At 44.7% G+C, this 20,196-nt stretch overlaps 2 protein-coding genes across 3 annotated transcripts in view; one reads left to right on the forward strand and one right to left on the reverse strand.

The window, feature by feature from the left end:
• Nucleotides 1-17,541, reverse strand: part of AGL (amylo-alpha-1,6-glucosidase and 4-alpha-glucanotransferase) — a 92,326-nt gene extending 74,785 nt beyond the window's left edge. Inside the window, exons 1-2 of one of the 2 annotated variants that reach the window (XM_083156957.1) lie at nucleotides 17,113-17,541; nucleotides 13,067-13,115 (exon numbers count right to left, since the gene is read on the reverse strand). The gene's annotated coding sequence lies outside the window, so the exon portion shown is untranslated. The remainder of the gene's footprint in view (nucleotides 1-13,066; nucleotides 13,116-17,112) is intronic. The other variant, XM_083156958.1, reaches the window with a different exon arrangement.
• LOC146027069 (uncharacterized) lies at nucleotides 1,273-9,423 on the forward strand. The gene is made up of 3 exons (XM_083158070.1): nucleotides 1,273-1,461; nucleotides 3,041-3,406; nucleotides 7,163-9,423. The coding sequence occupies exons 1-3, from the start codon at nucleotides 1,401-1,403 to the stop codon at nucleotides 7,300-7,302; spliced, it is 567 nt and encodes a 188-aa protein (XP_083014196.1). The 5' UTR covers nucleotides 1,273-1,400; the 3' UTR covers nucleotides 7,303-9,423.
• Nucleotides 17,542-20,196: the final 2,655 nt, after the last annotated feature.

Here is a 20,196-nt window from a genome sequence, read left to right on the forward strand (position 1 = left end):
AGATGTAACATGTGCAAAGAGAATTAGATTTGGGTGGGTTTTACTTCAAAGTGAGATCTATATTGCAGTGTAAACATACAGCACTCAGTATTTTCCCTGCACAGAAAAAAATAACTCACCAAAATCTAAGGGCAGTATTCAATGTAGAAAATTCTCTGTGCATGGCGAGAGATTTTTTCTCTCGCCATGCACTCGCCTTGTTCCGGAGCCTCCTGCTCCCACTATTCAACGTATTTAAGACTCGCCGCCACTCGCGGCGAGTCTTAACCCCTGCAGCGGGCGAGCGTCCGCGGCAGGGAGCTGACAGGGAGCCGTGGGACGGTGGCATCCAGGGAGATTAAAGTCTCCCTGGATGCCCCAGAACATATGTGGAGGGTAGGGCCCCCCCCCCGGGACCCAGGCAGCACAGGCTGCCCCCCCCTATAGCCAGCGGGGGACCCAGTATTCACTGCACCCGAACGTGCATCGGGTGCAGTGAATATATGAATATCTAATGAGCGGCTCGAGCGCTCCGGCCCCCTGCTGGCTGCACTGTGTAAAAAAAAAAAAATTAATTTTTTTTTTTTTATTAAATATATATTCATGTGCTATAAGCACATGAATAAAAATAACATGCCCCTTCACAGAAAAAAAAAACCTGATTTTTTTACACCAAAATTAAAAAAAAAAAACTTTTAGATTAAAAGTTCACATTCCAGCTCTCCATCAAAAGATGGAGAATTTCTACACGGAGAGAGACGGCGAAAATCACTTAGAAAGACGGCGAATATTTCACATTGAATAGGGTGGTTCACTTTTGGAGAGCAAAATGCTCCGTCCAGGGCGAAAAAAGCAAAAATTCTCCATAAAACACGGAGAATTTTTCTCATTGAATACTGCCCTAAATCTCTATGCACATGTTACATCTGCCCCCCCTGCAGTGCACATGGTTTTGTCCATTTGAGAAGGAATTTGCCTTGAGTGAACCAGAAGGGCCAATATGTGTACAAAAGCACATTGTGCAAGGTTACAACAGGACCTCATACTTACTGTCAAAAATGATTTAGTACATAAGGAGTCAATAAAGAGCAAAAACGTTATATATGCCCTTGTTGGTTACATCTTATATCTATATAACACTTGTGTTACAGTATTTGTAACTTCCTGTAATGGGTATGCGGACAGTCAGTAAATAGTACACAATGTGGTTTGTGATGATTAATCCCTGTGCATGTGATATTTTTGTTTGTCACATGGCAGTTCTGAGACAGCATGAGAAATGATGCTAAAAAGGAAAGTGAAAATAATCAAGTACAAGTTCTGTTTAATTAAAATGATCAGGGTCTAAGAAACGCACAACAGAAACTAGAACAGATCACTCCTGACAGAAAGGCTCAAGGCTGTCACAGTTATCAAACAGAATGACAATCCACCCCTACATAACTAGTCTCTTCATGGTCATCCTCACAGCAGGCTCAGCAGGTAAGGGACACTTACTGTACTTTAAGAATGTTATTAACTGAATGTGTGCACTCCTCAGAACAGCAATACCATTATTTGTACATGTACAGTATATAGTGCCTGCCTAGAACATTGAGTTTTACAATTGGTAAGGCAACATTAAAAAAACAAGACTGTACAAAATAACAAATTCTAGAGGGTACAGCTTACAACCTAAAGCCCCCATACACTATGCAACTTCTCCAAGGGGAGAAGTCGCATGTGATGCCCCTTAAACCACCTGGGAGTTTCCCAGGCAGCAGGATCGCATACAATAATATTGTAAAAGGCCCTTTTGTATACTATATATTGTATGCTTTCCCATTCCCCGGTGCCAGGAGGCTGTTGAGTTGGAGGTCAGACTGCAGCACGTCTGATCTCCGATCTGATGCGCATAGGACCGCGCATCGCATTGAATCAGACGTCAAACACATGAGATTTGTCCACTTTTGCACCCCAATCCATCGGAATCGGTTGAAAAGTGGCCAAATTGCACTGGGGTATGGTCAGCTTAAGAATCTATAGGGAGCAGGGTACCTCCTGTTCTCACAGCCCTCTTATCTTGTGCATTAATTGCAGCTCTTGCCCACTACCATCTATCCCAGAGCCGGATTAAGGTCTGTGAGATCCTTGGACAACAAAATTCCGGTGCCGCCCCCCCCCACTTTGCCATACACAGCGGGATGCATGCACAGTGTGACAGTGATAGAAGACAGGCTGACAGGTTATAGAGGGGATACAGACAGACACAAGCAGTACTGACACTCTGGCAGAGCTCGCCCTCTTTACTGGGGTGACATCTGCAAACCAACTTGAGGGGAGTCCCCTAATAGCCAGTCCCCCCATGGAGGCAGGTGGTACCTGGGCAGCAGGGATCCGTGCTGCTCCGCAGTAGGGTCCCTGCGGTGGATGAGCAGTCAGTGGAGGGGTCCCTGCAGTGGATAGGATCTATTCACGCTACTAGTTCCCATCTGCCGCAGGGACCTCGCCACTGACTTCCCATCCACCGCGGAGACCCCGCCACTGACTGCAGCGCCCAGCTGCCGCAGGGAACCCCTGCACGCCCACCATTGCTGCAGCAGTGCCAATGTTGGGTCCCCGGGGCAACCACCCCTGTCGCCCCGTTCTTAATCCGGCCATGATTTATACCCCATCTCTTCTCACTCGTGTTCATTCATTTCTATCGCTGACTACTTACCTTAACCTGCAGACTGCTCCTCTGCTTCCCTACATCGCAGCAGTATTGTGTACTAAGAACTGTGCTGCTAATTGTTACCTGTGCTCTGCTTTTGTTCTACAGTTACTGTGATGTTTAGTCCTGTGTACCCTGTATTGTTCTATGTGACCCATGTACGGCACTGCGAACCACTTGTGGGGCCTTAGAAATAAAATCTAATAATAATATTGCAAAGGATCATGGTAGGCTATATTTATGTTATTTACGTTATGTGTTGATTATGTAGCGAGGAAATATGTGGGGGGTTTCTGGATTTGTATTACAATGTAAGTATATCTCTTTGTACATGAGTACAACGCACCATTCTCCCTTTCTATTGCCCAGGTATTATGCCTAGATGCAATTCCAAACCTGAAGTCACTGCCCCTGTAGGAGGCACCACTGTGTTGTCCTGTTCCTTTGACCTATCTGGGAAACCTGAAAACCTTAAGGTGGTATGGCGGAAGAAGAGTGAAGCATCAGAACTTCCAGTGCACTTCCAAGACTGGGATAACAACAGTGATGCCTGTAATGGCAGGACTACAACATACAACAATTGGTTACAGCACAAAGATATTACACTGGAGATGGATAGGATTAACCAGAGTGATGCAGGCCAGTACAGCTGCTGTATTAAATGGTTGCGAAAAGGTCCAAAATATTCCTACAAGTGCTGTACCATAAGGCTGAATGTGGAGCAGGAATGGAGAGGTGAGGACACTTGATTAGATTTTGAAGACTAAACGGTACTTGTTTCCTAGCAGGGCGCCCAGATTTCTTACGTACGCTCAGTAGTTAATTTATTCACTGCACCCTGAGTGAAATCGCATCGCAGATCAGATGAGATCTCAGTAGTTCATATGGTAAAACACCTAAAACAGCACCACTCTCCACGTCACCCCGAGTGAAATCGCATGGCCCTTTTTGTGGCGTGAGATGTGAAATGAGATCTCAGTAGTTCATATGGTAAAACACCTAAAACAGCACAACTCTCCACGTCACCCTGAAGCGTGGCGTGCCCCACGTGGGGCGGCGTAACGCATCCTCCGACCTTTTCACACCCCCACTATCCACGTCAGCATGGAGTGGATTTTATATAGTGCGGCGAGCATAGCTCGCCGAGCCCGAAGCGTGGCGAGCGCAGCGAGCCCCACGAGGGGACGCGGAATACATGTAAAGTAATCCGTGTATGCTCGCCACACTTCGGGCTCGGTGGTTTGCTGTGCTCACCACACTATATAATGTCAACTCCACGCTGACGTGGATAGTGGGGGTATGCAAAGGTTGGAGGATGCGGGGCTCACCACGCTTCGGGGTGACGTGGAGATTGGTGCTGTTTTAGGTGTTTTATCATATGAACTACTGAGATCTCATCTGATCTGCGATGCGATTTCACTCAGGGTGCAGTGAATAAATTTACTAAATTAACTACTGAGATCGCATCGCACACATCGCAAGGCACAAAAAGCCATGCGATGCGATTTCACAACGCAGAACAGCCCACTAAGCAAATAGCTTAGTGGGCGCCCTGCTAGGAAAAAAGTACAGACTAAACTACAAATAAAAACACGGTACTTGTGTAGTTTCACGGTGGCACTTCCCTGTGGATCGCATCGTATGCAAATATCGCATGCGATTTGCAATACATTTGCATACGATTCGATCTGCGATGCGATTTAGAACACCCCCACTATCCACGTCAGTCCGAAGCATGGCGAACTAAGTGAGCCCAGCGAGGGGACACAGTACGCGTCCTCCCGATCTGTTCATACCCCCACTATCCATGTTGGTGTGGAGATGAGTTTACAAAGTGTGGCGAGCACACCGAGCCCGAAGTGTGGTGAGAGCAGCGAGCCCCACGAGGGGCCGCGAAAACGAGCCCAAAGCGTGGTGAGCGCAAAGGCTCATTTTCCACGTCCGCTCGCCATGCTTCAGGCTCAACTCTTTATAAAATCAACTCCACACTGACGTGGATAGTGGGGGTATGAACAGGTCGGAAGGACGTGTACTGCGTGGTGATGTGGATAGCGGGGGTGTGCTAAATCGCATCGCAGACCAAATCATATGCAAATCGTATGCAAAATTTGCATGCGATTTTAATAAAATTTGCATACGATCCGCTGGGAAGTGCCGCCGTGAAACTACACAAGTACCAAAAACACTATGCAACATGCGGCCCTCCAGCTTTTATGGAACTACAAATTCCAGCATGCTTAACTACAGTTTTAGCATGCCCTGATAGGAAAACCTTGATATGGCATGCTGGGATATGTAGTTCCAGAGCAGCAGAGGATAATAGACAGGATCTGATTTGTTGCCCATAGCAAAATCCCATGTGAAATAGAACTCCCATCTTAGTAAATTCCCCTCAATAGTTTTAATTAGCAATCAAAAATAAAAAAGGTCGCCATGTCAATGGTGGACATGAATTTTTCACTTTTTTTTTCTTGGACTTTTTCATCCCTTACGATCCACATGGACACCATGTGCATGTGACGACCTTATGACCCTGCCGACCTTAGCCATGTTGACCTTTTGTCTGTGTTGTCTTAATGCCTGTTGACCTTTACTCGTTGACCTTCCATGCCATCACACTGCCTCCACTTTTGTAATCTACGGTGGAGGTAGTGTGGTGGCATGGAAATACATGGCTTACAGTGGCACTGGTCACTAGTGTTTATTAATGATATGACAGAAGATCGAAGTAAACAAATGAATTCGGAAGTGTGTAGAGATATACAGTCTCCTTAGATTTAGTCGCACAGTACAGATGGACAATGGCCCAAAACGGGATATGGTCATTAGGTCGACACCACTAGGTCGACATGCAGCAAGGTCGACATGGGTCAAGGTCGACATGGATCAAGGTCGACATGGATCAAGGTCGACACACGCATTAGGTCATCATAGGCTAGGTCGACAGTCAAAAGGTCGACATGGGGTTTTTCACTGTTTTTCGAGCCGACATGTGCCGACAGGCGGTATTTCATGTCCTTCATCCACTAGGGCGTGGTGGGAGAATAAAATAGTGTGCCGAGCGTATCAAGGCACCGTGCCCAAAGAATTGCGAATCCAGCTGTTGTTGAACTACACATCTCAGCAGACCCTGCATCAGTTTTAGCATGGCCAAATAGCAAAACTGATGTGGGGCATGCTGGGATGCTGGAGTGTCAAGGTTAGCCATTACTGGCCTAAGGTATGTCGATCATTCTTAGTGGTCGACCTAGATACTGTCTTTTATCTATACCATAACCGGCAAAACTACCCAGAAGTTTTTTTAAGGCAAAGAAGGGAAATATTCTACAAAGACCAAGTCTGCACTTTGAGTGCATCTCCATGGTTTAATTCAGAGTTGCCTACTTTTAAAGACTCCTCTTTGGGAGAAGCCCTGCAGCAGCATTTCGGGGGGCGGGGTCTGATGTAGACATCCCCAGTACCGCAAATCCCGGAAATTAACACTGCCGTGTGGGAGATACTGGGGGGGGGGGGGGGGCAGTATCCTTGGGGGTTGCCCACCTTTCCGGGGTGCCGGGTGGGGGACACGATTTTTGGAGCCTCCCGGCCATTCTGGGAGGGTAGGCAACCCTGATTTAATTTCAAATAACTTGTGATGGATTGCAGAGCCAAAATTAGGAAATTGTGTCATTGTAAAGTATATATGGACCTAAATGTAAAGAGCTTATCTGGAGTACTGGTGTAAAGTCTAAAAGGGCCTACACACGGGAGATTTGCTGAGCATTTTGATAGATTGCTCAGAACACTCTGCATGTTCGCTTAGCATACAGTGATGTGTCAGCGTTGTGTGCTGAGCGATCGGTGATCTCCGGCGATATCACTAGATTTATCCTGCATGCTGGGTATTATTAGCTGTCCAATAGCGACGTGCGGGGCTGCGCATCACAATAGCTATGGCACCTACACACGGAGCAATGTAGGAGCTTTTTCTAAAGCGATCTAGCCAGATCGCTTAGAAAATGCCCTTAAATCCTGATGTGGAGGCCCCATTTATCAGAAGCTGGTAATGTACTACACTATTTCAACGCCCCTCTCTAATATTGCCTTGTTTAAAATATATCTGCCGAATAATGGTCATGAAAGAGTTGCAATGGGTTGTGTCGAAGGCATAACCAAGGGTCTATACCAGGCATGTCCAAACTATGGCCCTCCAGCTGTTGTGAACCTACAAGTCCCATGATGCCTTGCTAAAGTATTGTTATCAGGGAATGCTAAAACTATTACAAGGCATGTGTAGTTTCACAACAGCTGGAGGGTCATCGTTTGGACATGCCTGGTCTATACCTGCTGTCTTTAAGTGCATTGTGACTAATGGCCAAGTACCATAAAAAATGGTTCTAAACTATGTCACTGAACCATGGGTTGTGGGAAAGATTGATGTCATTATATCCAATGTAGCTTTATGTGTTAATGACAGGTATACTGTACTAATAAAGTTGTCATTTTCTACAGATGACCTGAGGCAGATTATTGTGACATGGTCCGTGTATCTCTTTTTCCTTTGTCTCTGCCTGTACTCCCTGTACAGATGCGGGTCCCAACAACGCCTCAATCAGAAACTATCTCAGGGTGAAGACAGTTTAACATTATAAAGAAGCAATTACCACATGTAAAATAACATTCTATAACTGCATAATCCTTGAGGCTGTATAATTGTGTGTGCTATAGGTATTGAAGCAAAGCGTAAGAATATTTTTAAACAGCAGCACTTTATGTATACACTGAGGTTCATACAGCTCGACTGCAGAGATATATGATCCTTCATAAATGCCCCCTAGCCTGATAATTTGTGGCTAATGCAGCCCACACACGCGCCGATGCCGGCGGTGCGATGCTGTACGATGGGGTGCGCACTCCCGCGGCACCTCATCGTACAGTACAAAAAGTATGTGCAGCACATACTTTTTGTACTAGCTTTTTCTAGCACAGCATCGCATCGCATGCACATCGTATGCACAAGGCATACGATGCGATGCTGTGTGTGCTAGTTAAGCCCACAACGCACGCTGGAATCGGTGCGTGTGTGGGCTGCATAAGGGATTCCCCCAGGGGCTATCCAAATAGCCCAGAAAGCCAGCAGGATTTTTTTTCACCTGTTTGAGGCAGGTAAAAAAACTACAATAAAAGATCAGTTTTTGCAATAAAATGTCCCGGTTACTATAATGTTTTCAGCTTAAAAGAAGAACTTTTTTTTTTTTTTTTACTGTTTTTTTTTCATTCATCCTAGAAATTTTTGGGGTGTAACTGTATACATCTTTAGTTTAAAAAGGACAAAATTACACAAATGTTGATATATTGTTATTTTGGTGACTGTTACTAACTACATGATTTTCATACAATTATTGAAATAATTATTTTCAGGTTTGGGGGAGTTCTATTATCCACAGTAATTCACTGCTGGATTTGTTAGTATGCAGCAAAGTGGGACAATGATGCATTAACAAATGAAGGCAGAACTCTGGGAGGCAATTGAGTCATCTGCTGCTGGGCTCCTGCTCCCAAGGGGGCACCTCTCTTCCCCTGCACATTTGAATCACTTAATTGAAAGTCATTTATAATGTTTAAGTGGCTGACTCCCACTCCTAGCAGGACCATAAATGTCACACTCACTTAATTTTAAACATAATATATATAACATGTATTTATTTAAGGTGGTTTATGTGTGTGTGGGAGGGCACCAATATTTATCTTGCCTCCGGGCAACTGGGACAAACTTACGCCACTGAATGAAGGGTAGTACAAATGTTGCTCTACATTAGAAAAGGCTGGCTATAACTCATATACAGTATCATATTACTACTATTGCATAGGCAAGCTTTGGTCATGTCTTTTGCAAGTGCAGGGAAATGCAGATTTAATGCCCATACACACTGGGTGACTTTTACCTCAAAACCGCCCAGTGTGTTTGGCCTGGCGATGAGCACTGCTGCATCATCGTTGGGGAAGCCGCTCATCTGCTGGCATTAAAAGCAGATGAGCGGCTTTGAGGACAGCTTTGCATAGCTCTGCGCTATGCAAAGCCATCCTCCCCCCGCTGTCGGCGTGGGCAGGGGGAAACCGCTCAGTGTGTATTCACTGAGATGCTTTTCCCCAGTGATGATAGCGATCATCGCTGTCCATACACGCTGGGCATAGTCGCCCAGCGTGTATGGATCTTTAGCACTACCATTAGTGGTGGATTTACTAAATCTTCAAAAAATGAAAAGAGGTAATGCCTATAGCAACCAATCAGATTCTGGGGGATATACTATATCCCCGAAGTCGCTTTTCCCGGATATCACGATTAATGACTGATTAACATGGTAATGTACCTGGCAAGAAAAGGGGGCTCTAATTGAATATCCCCAGGTCTTAATGGCCCAGGCTACCACCTGTTTTTACCCATGGTAATTTAACACATCTAACTGAGTTCCCCATTTAATCTTTTTTTTTTTTTTCATTTCAATAGTATCCAAAGATGTCTTGGACATTGTGATTTATGGCAAAACAAAATATTCACTTCATCACAAATAAACATGAAAATATTAAATATCTGCAGTATTTCTCCTATCCTATATCAAGTGAAAAAGTGCCTAGTATTTTATCACCAGCCAATCTGCTCCTAACTGTCCCTTTTTAAACCCAGCCTGTAACTTAACAGTCAGGAGCTGATTGGCCGGTGATAAAGTATCAGGCACTTTATCACTACTCTTCCCTTATCACTGCTTCTTACATCTACCCCTCAGGGGTAAATGTATGAAGCTTGGAGAAGTGATATCTACCCCCATAAAGAACATTATGTGCAAGCTGGTAATGCACCAGTCAATCAGCTTCAATATGTAAATTGCCAGTTAAGAGCTGATTGGCTGGTGCATTATCACCTTGCACATAACATTCTTTATGGGGGTAGATATCACTCCTCCAAGCTTAATACATTTACCCCTAAAACTCTACCATGGCATCTCTTCAGGACCCCCTTACTTCCAATCCGTTCTGCCATCCTTGTTGTCTTTCTCTACCGCCATATGCAATAAAGTTCATGCCCTTTCCCCCGCTATGCTCCGCTACATTGTCAGTGTTATTATTTATTTCTTTTTTTTCTAACAACTGTTTTTCATAATTCTTCAAAATATACATCATGTTTGAGTTTTTGTGTATAAATTATGTTACTAAATAAAATGTTACTAAACAACAAATAAAGTTGCTGGTTTTTTTATCAAAGCCATAGCCTACTTCGCATTGCACTGTGCTCCCCTCTTTCTTTTTCTATGTGTTATTTTCATAGGTGACTGTCCTGTAAAGGTCCCCATACATTAGTCCGACTTGTCCTAGGGACAAGTTGGACCTTATTTCCCCTACAGCTCCCCGGGAGGGGTCCCACACAATTAGGCAATTAATGTGCCAAGTTTTGCATATGATAAATCGCATGCGCTGCCCTTCAGGGCCGGCAACAGAAATCTTGGGGCCATGAATACACTGATATTATTGAGGCCCCCCGGGTGTCTTGGTGCAGCTGGGAGGAAGGATGAGAGGGGCTGGGGGATATACCACTCTACTTTTCTCAGCAACTTTTACAGAGTGGGTTTGGGGGGGGGGGGGGGGCAGTGTTGGGGCACCTGCTGAGCAATGGCAACATGAAATCTCTCAGCTTGGGTGGCAGAGACCTGGTACCTGAACCCCAGCTGGTGTGCATGAAGCCCCCCATCCAAATCCATACACTTATCTTAGCTGGAGGAGATTCGCAGCAGCCAGCAGGGCAGGACTCGGGGCAGTCACAGCCTCCAGGCAGCACAGAGTGTGGAACACAGATTGTGTTACCGTGCATGTGCAGAAATGTCCATGCGCAGTGCAGCCAGGAGACAGCCTCTGAGCGCTGAACGGCTGCGACCTGGCACTGACTATGTGCGCCGGACACTGAGTGACAGCTCTGCGGAAGGAGAGGGTGGAGACTCGGGGGCGGCGTGCACAAGTGAAGACTGCCACAGTCGAGGGGGTAACGCAGACGGACCCTGGCCGGGCTCTGGGGCCCTTCAGATCGCCGGGGCCCGTCTCACATATCCCCCTTGACCCCCCCTGTCGCCGGCCCTGCTGACCTTACAAGACTCTGCCCCTGCCCGACTCTACGGTGTCCCCTGCCCGCCTCTCCCCCTGCCCGTCACTGCCATCGCAGTGTCCCCCACCCGGAGGCTACACATAAGATTTAGGAAATCTTATGTGCAGCCGGTCCGACTTCACGTCTATGTTCCGATGTGCACAGGAACATGCGATTTTTGCCGATTTCGCAGCCCGATTTATCTGAATCGGGTGAAATCGGGCTCAAATTGCATAGTATATGAGACCTTGGGACTCATACACTATGCCAGTAACTATGCCAGCCAGTAACTACGGGGAGCTGAACATCACTCAGAATCCCCTCAGATTAGGGCAGATGTATTAAGCCTTAACAAGAGATAAATGCAAAGGTGATAAGGAAAGATAAACATCCAGCCAATCAACTCCTTACTGCCATGTTACAGGCTGTGTCTGAAAAAAGTCAGTAAGGAGCCAATTGGCCGGATGTTTATCTCTCTTTATCACCCGTGCATTTATCTCTTTTTAAGGCTTAATGCATCTGTCCCATTACATTTTAAAAGGACACACGCACAGCCTGTCCATAAGACACAGCTGAAACTCCCATCATAGACACACAGCACATCTTTGTGACACCGCTAACAGTCCCATCACAGACCAGCAGCCCGCCCATACAACACAACGCTGACACTCCCATCACAGACACTCAGCATGTCCATATAACACTCTACCTCTACCTGGGATGGTGGGAGAAGGAGGTGGTCTTTTCTGAGCAATATGAAATATACACCAAACATATGCTCCTGTATCTAAGATACATAGACGATGTATTGATCCTATGGGATGGCCAGCAAGAAGATCTCAGGAAATTTATCTCCACCTTGAACCAAAACAACCTGAATTTAAAACTTACTGGAGAAGAGAGCCAGACAGAAGTCAATTTCCTGGACCTAACTATTAGGATTGAAGCTGATGGACAAATTACAACTGATATGTTCCGCAAGAAGACTGCCACCAATAACATCCTACACGCGTCAAGCTCACACTTACCTGCTACCATAAAGGGCATCCCCAAAGGGGAACTCCTGAGAACCAAGCGCAACTGCTCGCAAGTCTCAGATTTTCAAACAAGAGAAGCACAGCTATGTAACAGACTAAAACAAAGGGGGTATAGCAACCAAATAATTAAAAAAGCCAAAAATGAAACCAAGAGATACTCGAGAGAATCCCTCCTGGTCCCTAAAACTAAGGAAATACGTGAAGAACCAATCAGGTACATTGGTACCTTCAACAGCAAATGGCGTGAGGTCACTTCAACACTCCAAAAGCATTGGAGGGTCCTACAAACAGACCCAGACCTGAAAGAACTATTACCTGCCAAGGTTGAAACAAGCTGGAGGCGCTGCCCGAACTTGAAGGACAGAATGGTACAGAGCCACCTGGCATCCCCCAAAAAAGCATTGTATGCCAAAAAAGGCTCATACCAATGCAGACTATGCAAGGCCTGTCAATATATGGTACCCATGACAACGTTTACTGACAAATACAACAAAAAATGGACCATTGACAGCTACATAGATTGCACTACAGTGGGAGTGGTCTATCAACTAATCTGCCCGTGTAACAAAATATACATAGGCAAGACAAAAAGACAACTCAAAGTGAGAATCCTTGAACATATTGGCAGTATTAGAAACGCCAAACAGGATAGACTCAAATTTAAAACACTTACCCCAATAGCTAGCCACTTCCTACTAGCTCACAACAGTGACCCCAAACTTTTAAGAGCATTTGGTATGAAACACATCCAAATGAACACACGAGGGGGTGATATTGACAAAATCCTTCTTCAGCAGGAAACCAAAATGATATTCTTAATGAACAGCCTGCAGCCCACAGGACTCAATGAAACCAACAGTTTCTCACCCTATCTGTGAGATTCCAGGGATCTAAAACAATTTTGTGTCCACTCCATATTATACCGCCGCATACCCCTGCTTTAAAAATCTTCTAATATCTAATATCCAATTACTCCCACTGTCCCAGCACAGTACGTTCCCAGCACCCCCTAAAATATGTTTTTCATTCAACCACCACCACAAGCACTATAGCTTATTAAGCCTACAATCACTTTTTAACCTATGTGTCACTCACCTAAATTGACGCAATGTTTATACAAATAATCCTTTTACTCACACCCAATCACCATTTGGGTACCCATACTCATTAAACACATTCTCTCCATCACTTATATTGGAGAAACAATTTTTTCCTCCTTTTTTATCACGTTTTTTTCAAATAACTCACCTGTTGTTTTGTAGTGATGTTCTCACCCCCGTTGTCTCACGATCCTGTCCTAAAAATAAAAAATAAAATAATAACAATTAACCCCATAGGAAAATTTATTAATAATATAAATGCTCAAAACAGCAACCAGACACACTACTCAATATGTATGGAGTGTCGACACAAATAGAAATCATGTCAACCTGTCGTAATCCCGTTATCCCCCAATTACCTTGAGCCATTGGTATACCTACTAATAACACAGGCAGACTAAAGAATATCACATCTTGTCGGATATATAATACTAGACCATCATTGCAGCAAAAAACACAATATAAATGACAAGACATGTTATCAACCTTAACACGGCATGGAGAATTCCAGTGAAACCAACACTGAATGACGTCATCATACCAGATGATCATCACAGAGTACCTGATTGGCCAATTGATCTGATTTATACCCACCAATGATGTTATTCGGGTTCAGCCTTGAAAAAGCCATATGTGAAACGCGCGTTGGCAGTATGCACGTGCTGTTATATAAAAAATGTGTGTAAATATTATGTATTAACTCATGAATTGTTCAGTCTCTTGGAACAGTAATTACTAATTAGCGCAATTACCGTGCAGCATCATTATACCGCTGAACGGGGGTCCGTGCAATCCCATGGAGGAAAGCTGGAATAGCATAACTATTATGCACAGCTAAACACTGTTTAGCGGAGCCCCAACGGCTGCCTAATACGATATATATTTGTAATTAGCGGTGCAGGGTCCTATTGATGGCATAACTTGGATATGCATTACCATTACACAGTGTAATGCTATCCGTTTGCCATACATTACGTATGTCGGTTAGCAGACTTTGTTAGCACACCAGACCACATACATACATACATAGTGAGTCTCTAGGAGTAACGCTGTAATCTGCACGATATGCAGGAAAGTCAAACTGCCTAGCGACCGCTCAGCGGAGCCCCGCCGGCTACCCTATTTGATATATATTTGTAACTAGCGATGCAGGTGTAAACTGATGGCATAACCTGGACGCGTATTATTATTAAATACTATCCGTTTGTCACACACTGCGTACATTGGTTAGCAGACTATGATAGCACATTGGTACGCACATATATACAGTGAGCCTTCAGAAGCAATGCTGTAAAATATACATATCCCGCAGCAAAAAGCCACACTGCCCAGTGAAAATACAATATATGTCCCAGACACACGCAACCACTGGGACACGCTATACCTTGCTTACCCTTAGCAGGGAACGAAAGTCTGAAAACTTAATAGACCAACCGATACAGCGGTAACAACGGATAATTTCCCTGTCTGTACCCAACCCAAGGAGATCTGAGCTCTGACAGACAGAGCATCGCATGTTTTTTGATAAATGTGTAACCATTATACATAGTGTGATAGATACCGCTTAGCAGAGTTGAAGTGATTGTATTACCTGGACGTACATTACATGAGCTGCCACAAGCACAGCTATTGTACATTATAATATAATATACCGCTCAGTAGGACTTAACGGTCACTCATCCTGCTACGTGTATTACACAAATCATAGTTGGTATAACCATTATACAGAACAAAATACTGTCCGTGTGTCATACATCGCATATGCCGGTCAGTTGAATTTGACAACGCATAGACCGCACACATAGCCAGCGAGTGCTCCAAGCAACACTGTAGCTTACATATCAATTAGTAAGGCTACACTGTTCAGCGCAAATATTACATTGTGTGTGTTCCGAATATAAGCGTATCATACTCCGTATACATTTGCCTGTTATCAACAGGGAATGAGGTCGACACAGCAGAGACAACACATAATTTCTCTGTCTGTGTCCGACCTAAAGAGACTTGTGTACTGATAGATAGAGTACTGAACGTTCTGTATACATTTGCCTGCTATCAGCAGGGAACAAGGTCGACACAGCAGAGACAACACATAATCTCTCTGTCTGTGCCCAACCTAAAGAGACTTGCGTACTGATAGATAGAGTACTGGACGTATTTGACACTGTATAATTATTATTGGAACTACAATCTAAAAACCCTGCTCCCATTATTAAACCTGCAGCCTAATTAAACAAACTGCTCCTGAGACCTTTTCATATGTACCCCAGATAAGCGAGGGATTACAAATGCAAAATAGATAATCAAATAAACCTTTACTCGCCCGGTACAGTCTTTTAATAATAGCGTGATATTTCAACTAACTTTAACAATTTTATATTAATTGTGCCAATTATGTATTTGAGACCAATATGAGCCTACCCAATATAATATAACAGTTGCCTATCAGAATATCCACCGTTCGAAAGGACAATATTGCAATAAAATAGAGGGGTCTGCCCGTACACACTGCCAGATCACCCATGCAATTTTTTCCTAGAATTTCCTCATCATTCAGTTTATGTGAAATCACAAACATTACAAAAATCGCTGTATGCCCTGCGTTGCATTAACGTGCAGTAAACATACACCAGCATCTAACTTGCTAAATATTGCAACCATCACGCACCCTGATATTTGTGGGTTGGAAATTGAATAGAGGGATCCAACTACCAATATTGTTGGATCACCCAGACAATTTTCCCTATCAGCAACTTCCATACAGCACATAATTATATTTGTGCATACCATCAAAACCACGGTTGCTCACTACATCAGAAGGCACGGTACGCACGCCTGCCCAGGTATCCATTCAGTATAACTGAATACTGTACAGATACCATACTATCTTTTCTAAATAAAGGTGCATAACAGCGACATATTGTGAGGACATATGGTCTGGGGCTAATTGGAATATAATAGAGGCATCTGACCGCATATACACGGTCGAATTACCCATCCAAAGAAAACCCCCCCCCCCTATGATCATATCCACAGCAACGTGAATCTGAATATGATACGGCTCTGAGGTATACGATCTAACAGAAATTGGAACTTAATAGAGGTATCTGATTACATACACATGGTCAGACTACCCATCCAATACCACATAGTAACACATACTATAAAGATTTGACACAATTCAATTATTGTTGTAGTGAAAATCAAGAACAAGAATCTCACGCCACTGTTTACAAACACAGGACACACATACAGCACGTGCATTTTTATTAATTGTTCAATGTTTTCGTCAGTCATGTATGTAACTTATATTTCACTTTAAATGGCTTTCCTTTTATTGACATTATTAAAAGTTAAATTTTAAACGAAATTCATTTCTCTTCTTTAGTGCGCCAGCCAAAAAGACAATCCTTTTCTGTCCTTTTTCTGTCCATATAACACCGCTGACACTCCCATTACAGACACTCAGCCCGGCCATATGACACCGCTGACGCTCCCATCATAGACACACAGGGAAATTTACCAAGATGGGAGTTCTATTTCACATAAGATGTTTCAACGGGCAACCAATCAGAATCCACTTCTTATTTATTTAGCACCTTCTTGTAGATAATAGATAGTATCTGATTGGTTGCCCATAACAACATCCCATGTGAAATAGAACTCCCATGTTAGTAAATGTTGGTACTTCCTCACCTTTGCGGCCACCGCTATGCCAGTTACGTTAGCCGCTACCTAACCGCTATGTAAGGATTTTAGGAGAGGAAGTACTCCATCGTCCTGGTCCACGCTGCCAAATATTACCTTTAGTAAAGTTGTGGCAAGTGAAGCAAGCCATCGAGCCCGAAGCGTGGCGAAAGAAGTGACCACGCAAGCGGATAATGGTGCTGCACGCCGTGGCGGTGGCGCAAAGATGAGGAAGTACCTAAATTTAACCAACAGCATGTCCACAGATCGCATGTACAAAATGATTACTTCTTATTACAAATAAAAACAAATCAGACCCAAGATTTTGTGGTCCATGCTATAATGATGATAATCAATGATGACATTATCGTAAGTGAGTGTAAACCATTGTCCTTCTAAGTACACAATCAATTATGAATGCGAGCCGGGGAGCATGGCTTACCAGTTACCACGCCCCTCCAGAACACCCTCCATATGACACACAAACACTGTATACACAGCACTCACCTTCCAGTCACCTCTCCTGCTCCCGAATGCTGCTGTCTCTCTTTTCGTTTACAATAAAGTTCATTCAAATTTTTTTATCATCCAACTTTATTAAAACGTCGCAAGAAGCAAACATAGAACGTTATGAAGTGTTTAACACAGGACTCGGAGACAGGATATAGGACCGGCATTGTCATTTGTCATATGTCATGCTGTGGTGTGTATACGTATTCTCACAATACAGTATGCAATGCTAGTCGTTTCTTGGTTTCTGTCTGCTCTTGGCTCGCCCAGCCATTCTGATGAGCTAATTCAACGCTGATGCTCCATCTCTCCCCCAGCCGTCCTCCGTGCATGTAGCAGAGTCTCTCCACTCTCAGACTCGCAGCTGCCCTGATTCCATACCCTCCAACATATAATAAAAGTTAGAAATCTGTACACAAATTAGAGATGGGTCGTGAACGAAGCGGATCTCTTGGTCGGATCCCCTAAAAGAGTGAGTGAGTCGCCGATCCCAAAAAGGTGAACAGTCATTTACTTTCAGTTTTGCCTGAGCTCAGCACTGCCACCTGTGGTAGCTGAGATGTACTAACTCCGGAGACAGTACAAATTAATGCTGCGACTGCAAGTGAAAGAAAGAATAACAAGGTTGCTGCTGCTAGTAGAGTGGCCAATCCCGGGATCAGGATCGGCGGGATCCCGGGATTTGGCCTAAAAAACGCAGGGATTTCGGGATTAGATGCGCATATCTAATGCCGGGCAGCGTCTGAGATCGAATCCCCAGACTGCAGTCTGGAGCAGGTATGGGCAGTCCGACCTTCGCAGCGTGACCTCTGACCATCACGCTACGCAGGTCAGACTGCCCATACCCGCTCCAGAATCATCTCTTACCATTGAGTCCGGACCTGAAATTTTTGGGGGCGTGGGCTAATTTGGGGGCGTGGCCTATACTCGTGGCTCCCCGTGAGGCCACGCCCCCATTTTGCCTCTATGGGGGCATGACCCAGAGGCTCTGTGAGCCTCTAGCCATGCCCCCAGCCCCCTGACTGCGGGAATAGACGCTGTGCGCATGCGCACAGCGTTTATTCCCCGCTGCTTAGCAGCTGACAGGGGGGACTCCCAACAGCCCCCCCACACCGCGGGACACTGTCGCCCGCGGGTGGGACAGCGGGACAGGCCCTGACAATCGGGACTGTCCCGATAAAATCGGGACTGTTGGGAGGTATGGCGTCGGCCACCCGCCCTCCGGGCGGCTCTGCTGCTGCTACTGACGCCACCCGCTCCTGTCTGCAGAATGTCTGCCCGGCTGCCCGTGTTAGTAAATGAATGTGCCAGGCCGGGGGGGGGGGGGACTGTGCTTCTTTGTAGCATGTTTTTTGGCCTAAACTGCTTAGAGATGCCAATCCCGGGAATCCCAGGATTGAAAAAATGCCCTGGGATTGGCATCCTTAGCTGCTAGGGATGGCCATCGGTGCAGACACCATCGATGGCAATTCTGCACCAAGCCATCGATCAGGCGTTTACTTGGTCATGTATGTTCTTATTTGTTTACTAGGTGATTCATCGCGCCCTACGGGCTCTCTTCACACCGTCGTAAGGGGCTGCGCCCCCTTAATTTGTGAACGTTTGTATTGTGAGAAATATGGTTAGAATTGTATGAAAGATGCCTGTATTGCAACTTGAGTTATAGTTCAGGAACAGAGCATTTTCTCCCACATGCAGAGGGTCAGGTAGGCAAGTATGTATTTGTTCAGCTCACTGTTTAAAAAAAAAAAAGTAAAAAAAAATGGTAATAAATGATTGTAAAACAAATTATGCTTCATTATTATCAAATTACCCCTTTTTTCAAAGTGAGATGATCCATCTGAAAGATCCGGATCTTTGCACGGATTGATCACTTGTTCTTCTGTTCTTCTTTGTGACCCGTTTTGCCCATCTCTAGGTTTTTTAAAGGGGCATGTCCAATGGTAAACAGGGCATGTCTATATATATATATATATATATATATATATATATATATATATATATATATATACATATATATATATATATATATATACATATAGCAGATAGGATCCACACCTCACCAGTAGGAGAATCCAAACACAGCACTGCCAGGACTTGGGTAAAAGGTTCTTTATTGTCCTCAACATTTCGGGGACTGATACCCCGTTGTCAGGAGGAAGACATACCCTGATGATGGGGTATCAGGCCCCCGAAACGTTGAGGACAATAAAGAACCTTTTACCCAAGTCCTGGCAGTGCCGTGTTTGGATTCTTCTACCGGTGAGGTGTGGATCATATCTGCTGTATTACCTTTTCACAAGGGCACGCTGGGCAGCTGATTGAGCTGGGTGAGTGCCGATCCATCCATATATACACAAAGACGGCCGGCACTCCACTTCTTGTGGCAGAAATTACTTGCCTCGGAGCCATCCAGGGTGCAGCGAACTGACCGAAAACATGCAGATTGTTTTGGCGGCACTCACAGGGCATTTACAAAAGAATCAGACCACTCTGGGTTCGAGTTCAACGTTTCGGTCTGGGGGACCTTTATCCAGAACTTATTGCATACAAGTGTTACAGTGTCAATACACCACATACAGTATATACACTCCTAATGTGATAAAGTTAGAATTACTCCCTGTCCATTCACGTAGCATGCACGCCCATTCTCACGCAGTGCAGATGATGTCACAATGAGCTGCAGTCTCAGCCACGGGTGTAGGTCCACCCACCTGGGGGCGCGACTTTTACCTGATAGGCTGGATGGCACCAAGCTCCCTTGTGTTCATCCCTTTTTGCGCCGATATACGGACGGCGTGCTTCCCGTTGTTATGGGTACCCGGGGGCAGTGTAACTATGGAGACAAATAAAGTTTTTTTGGTGAGATTGAATATACATATGTACAAATTTGTGCCTGATCCAATGGAAATGCAAAGACACTTATTAATGGTGACAAGTACGATAGAATATAAAAGTGAAACATAAGACAGACAAAATTAAAAACAGCTCTGGGATGTCTGGGAACAGGGTGCAAGACGATGAGTGGGTCTAGGTACTGCAGGAAAAAGGACAAGAGGTTGCAAAACCAGAGACCTGTGT

The sequence above is a fragment of the Crinia signifera genome, chromosome 8 (genome assembly GCF_055691185.1).
Source record: "Crinia signifera chromosome 8, ASM5569118v1, whole genome shotgun sequence".
Lineage (NCBI taxonomy): Eukaryota > Metazoa > Chordata > Amphibia > Anura > Myobatrachidae > Crinia > Crinia signifera.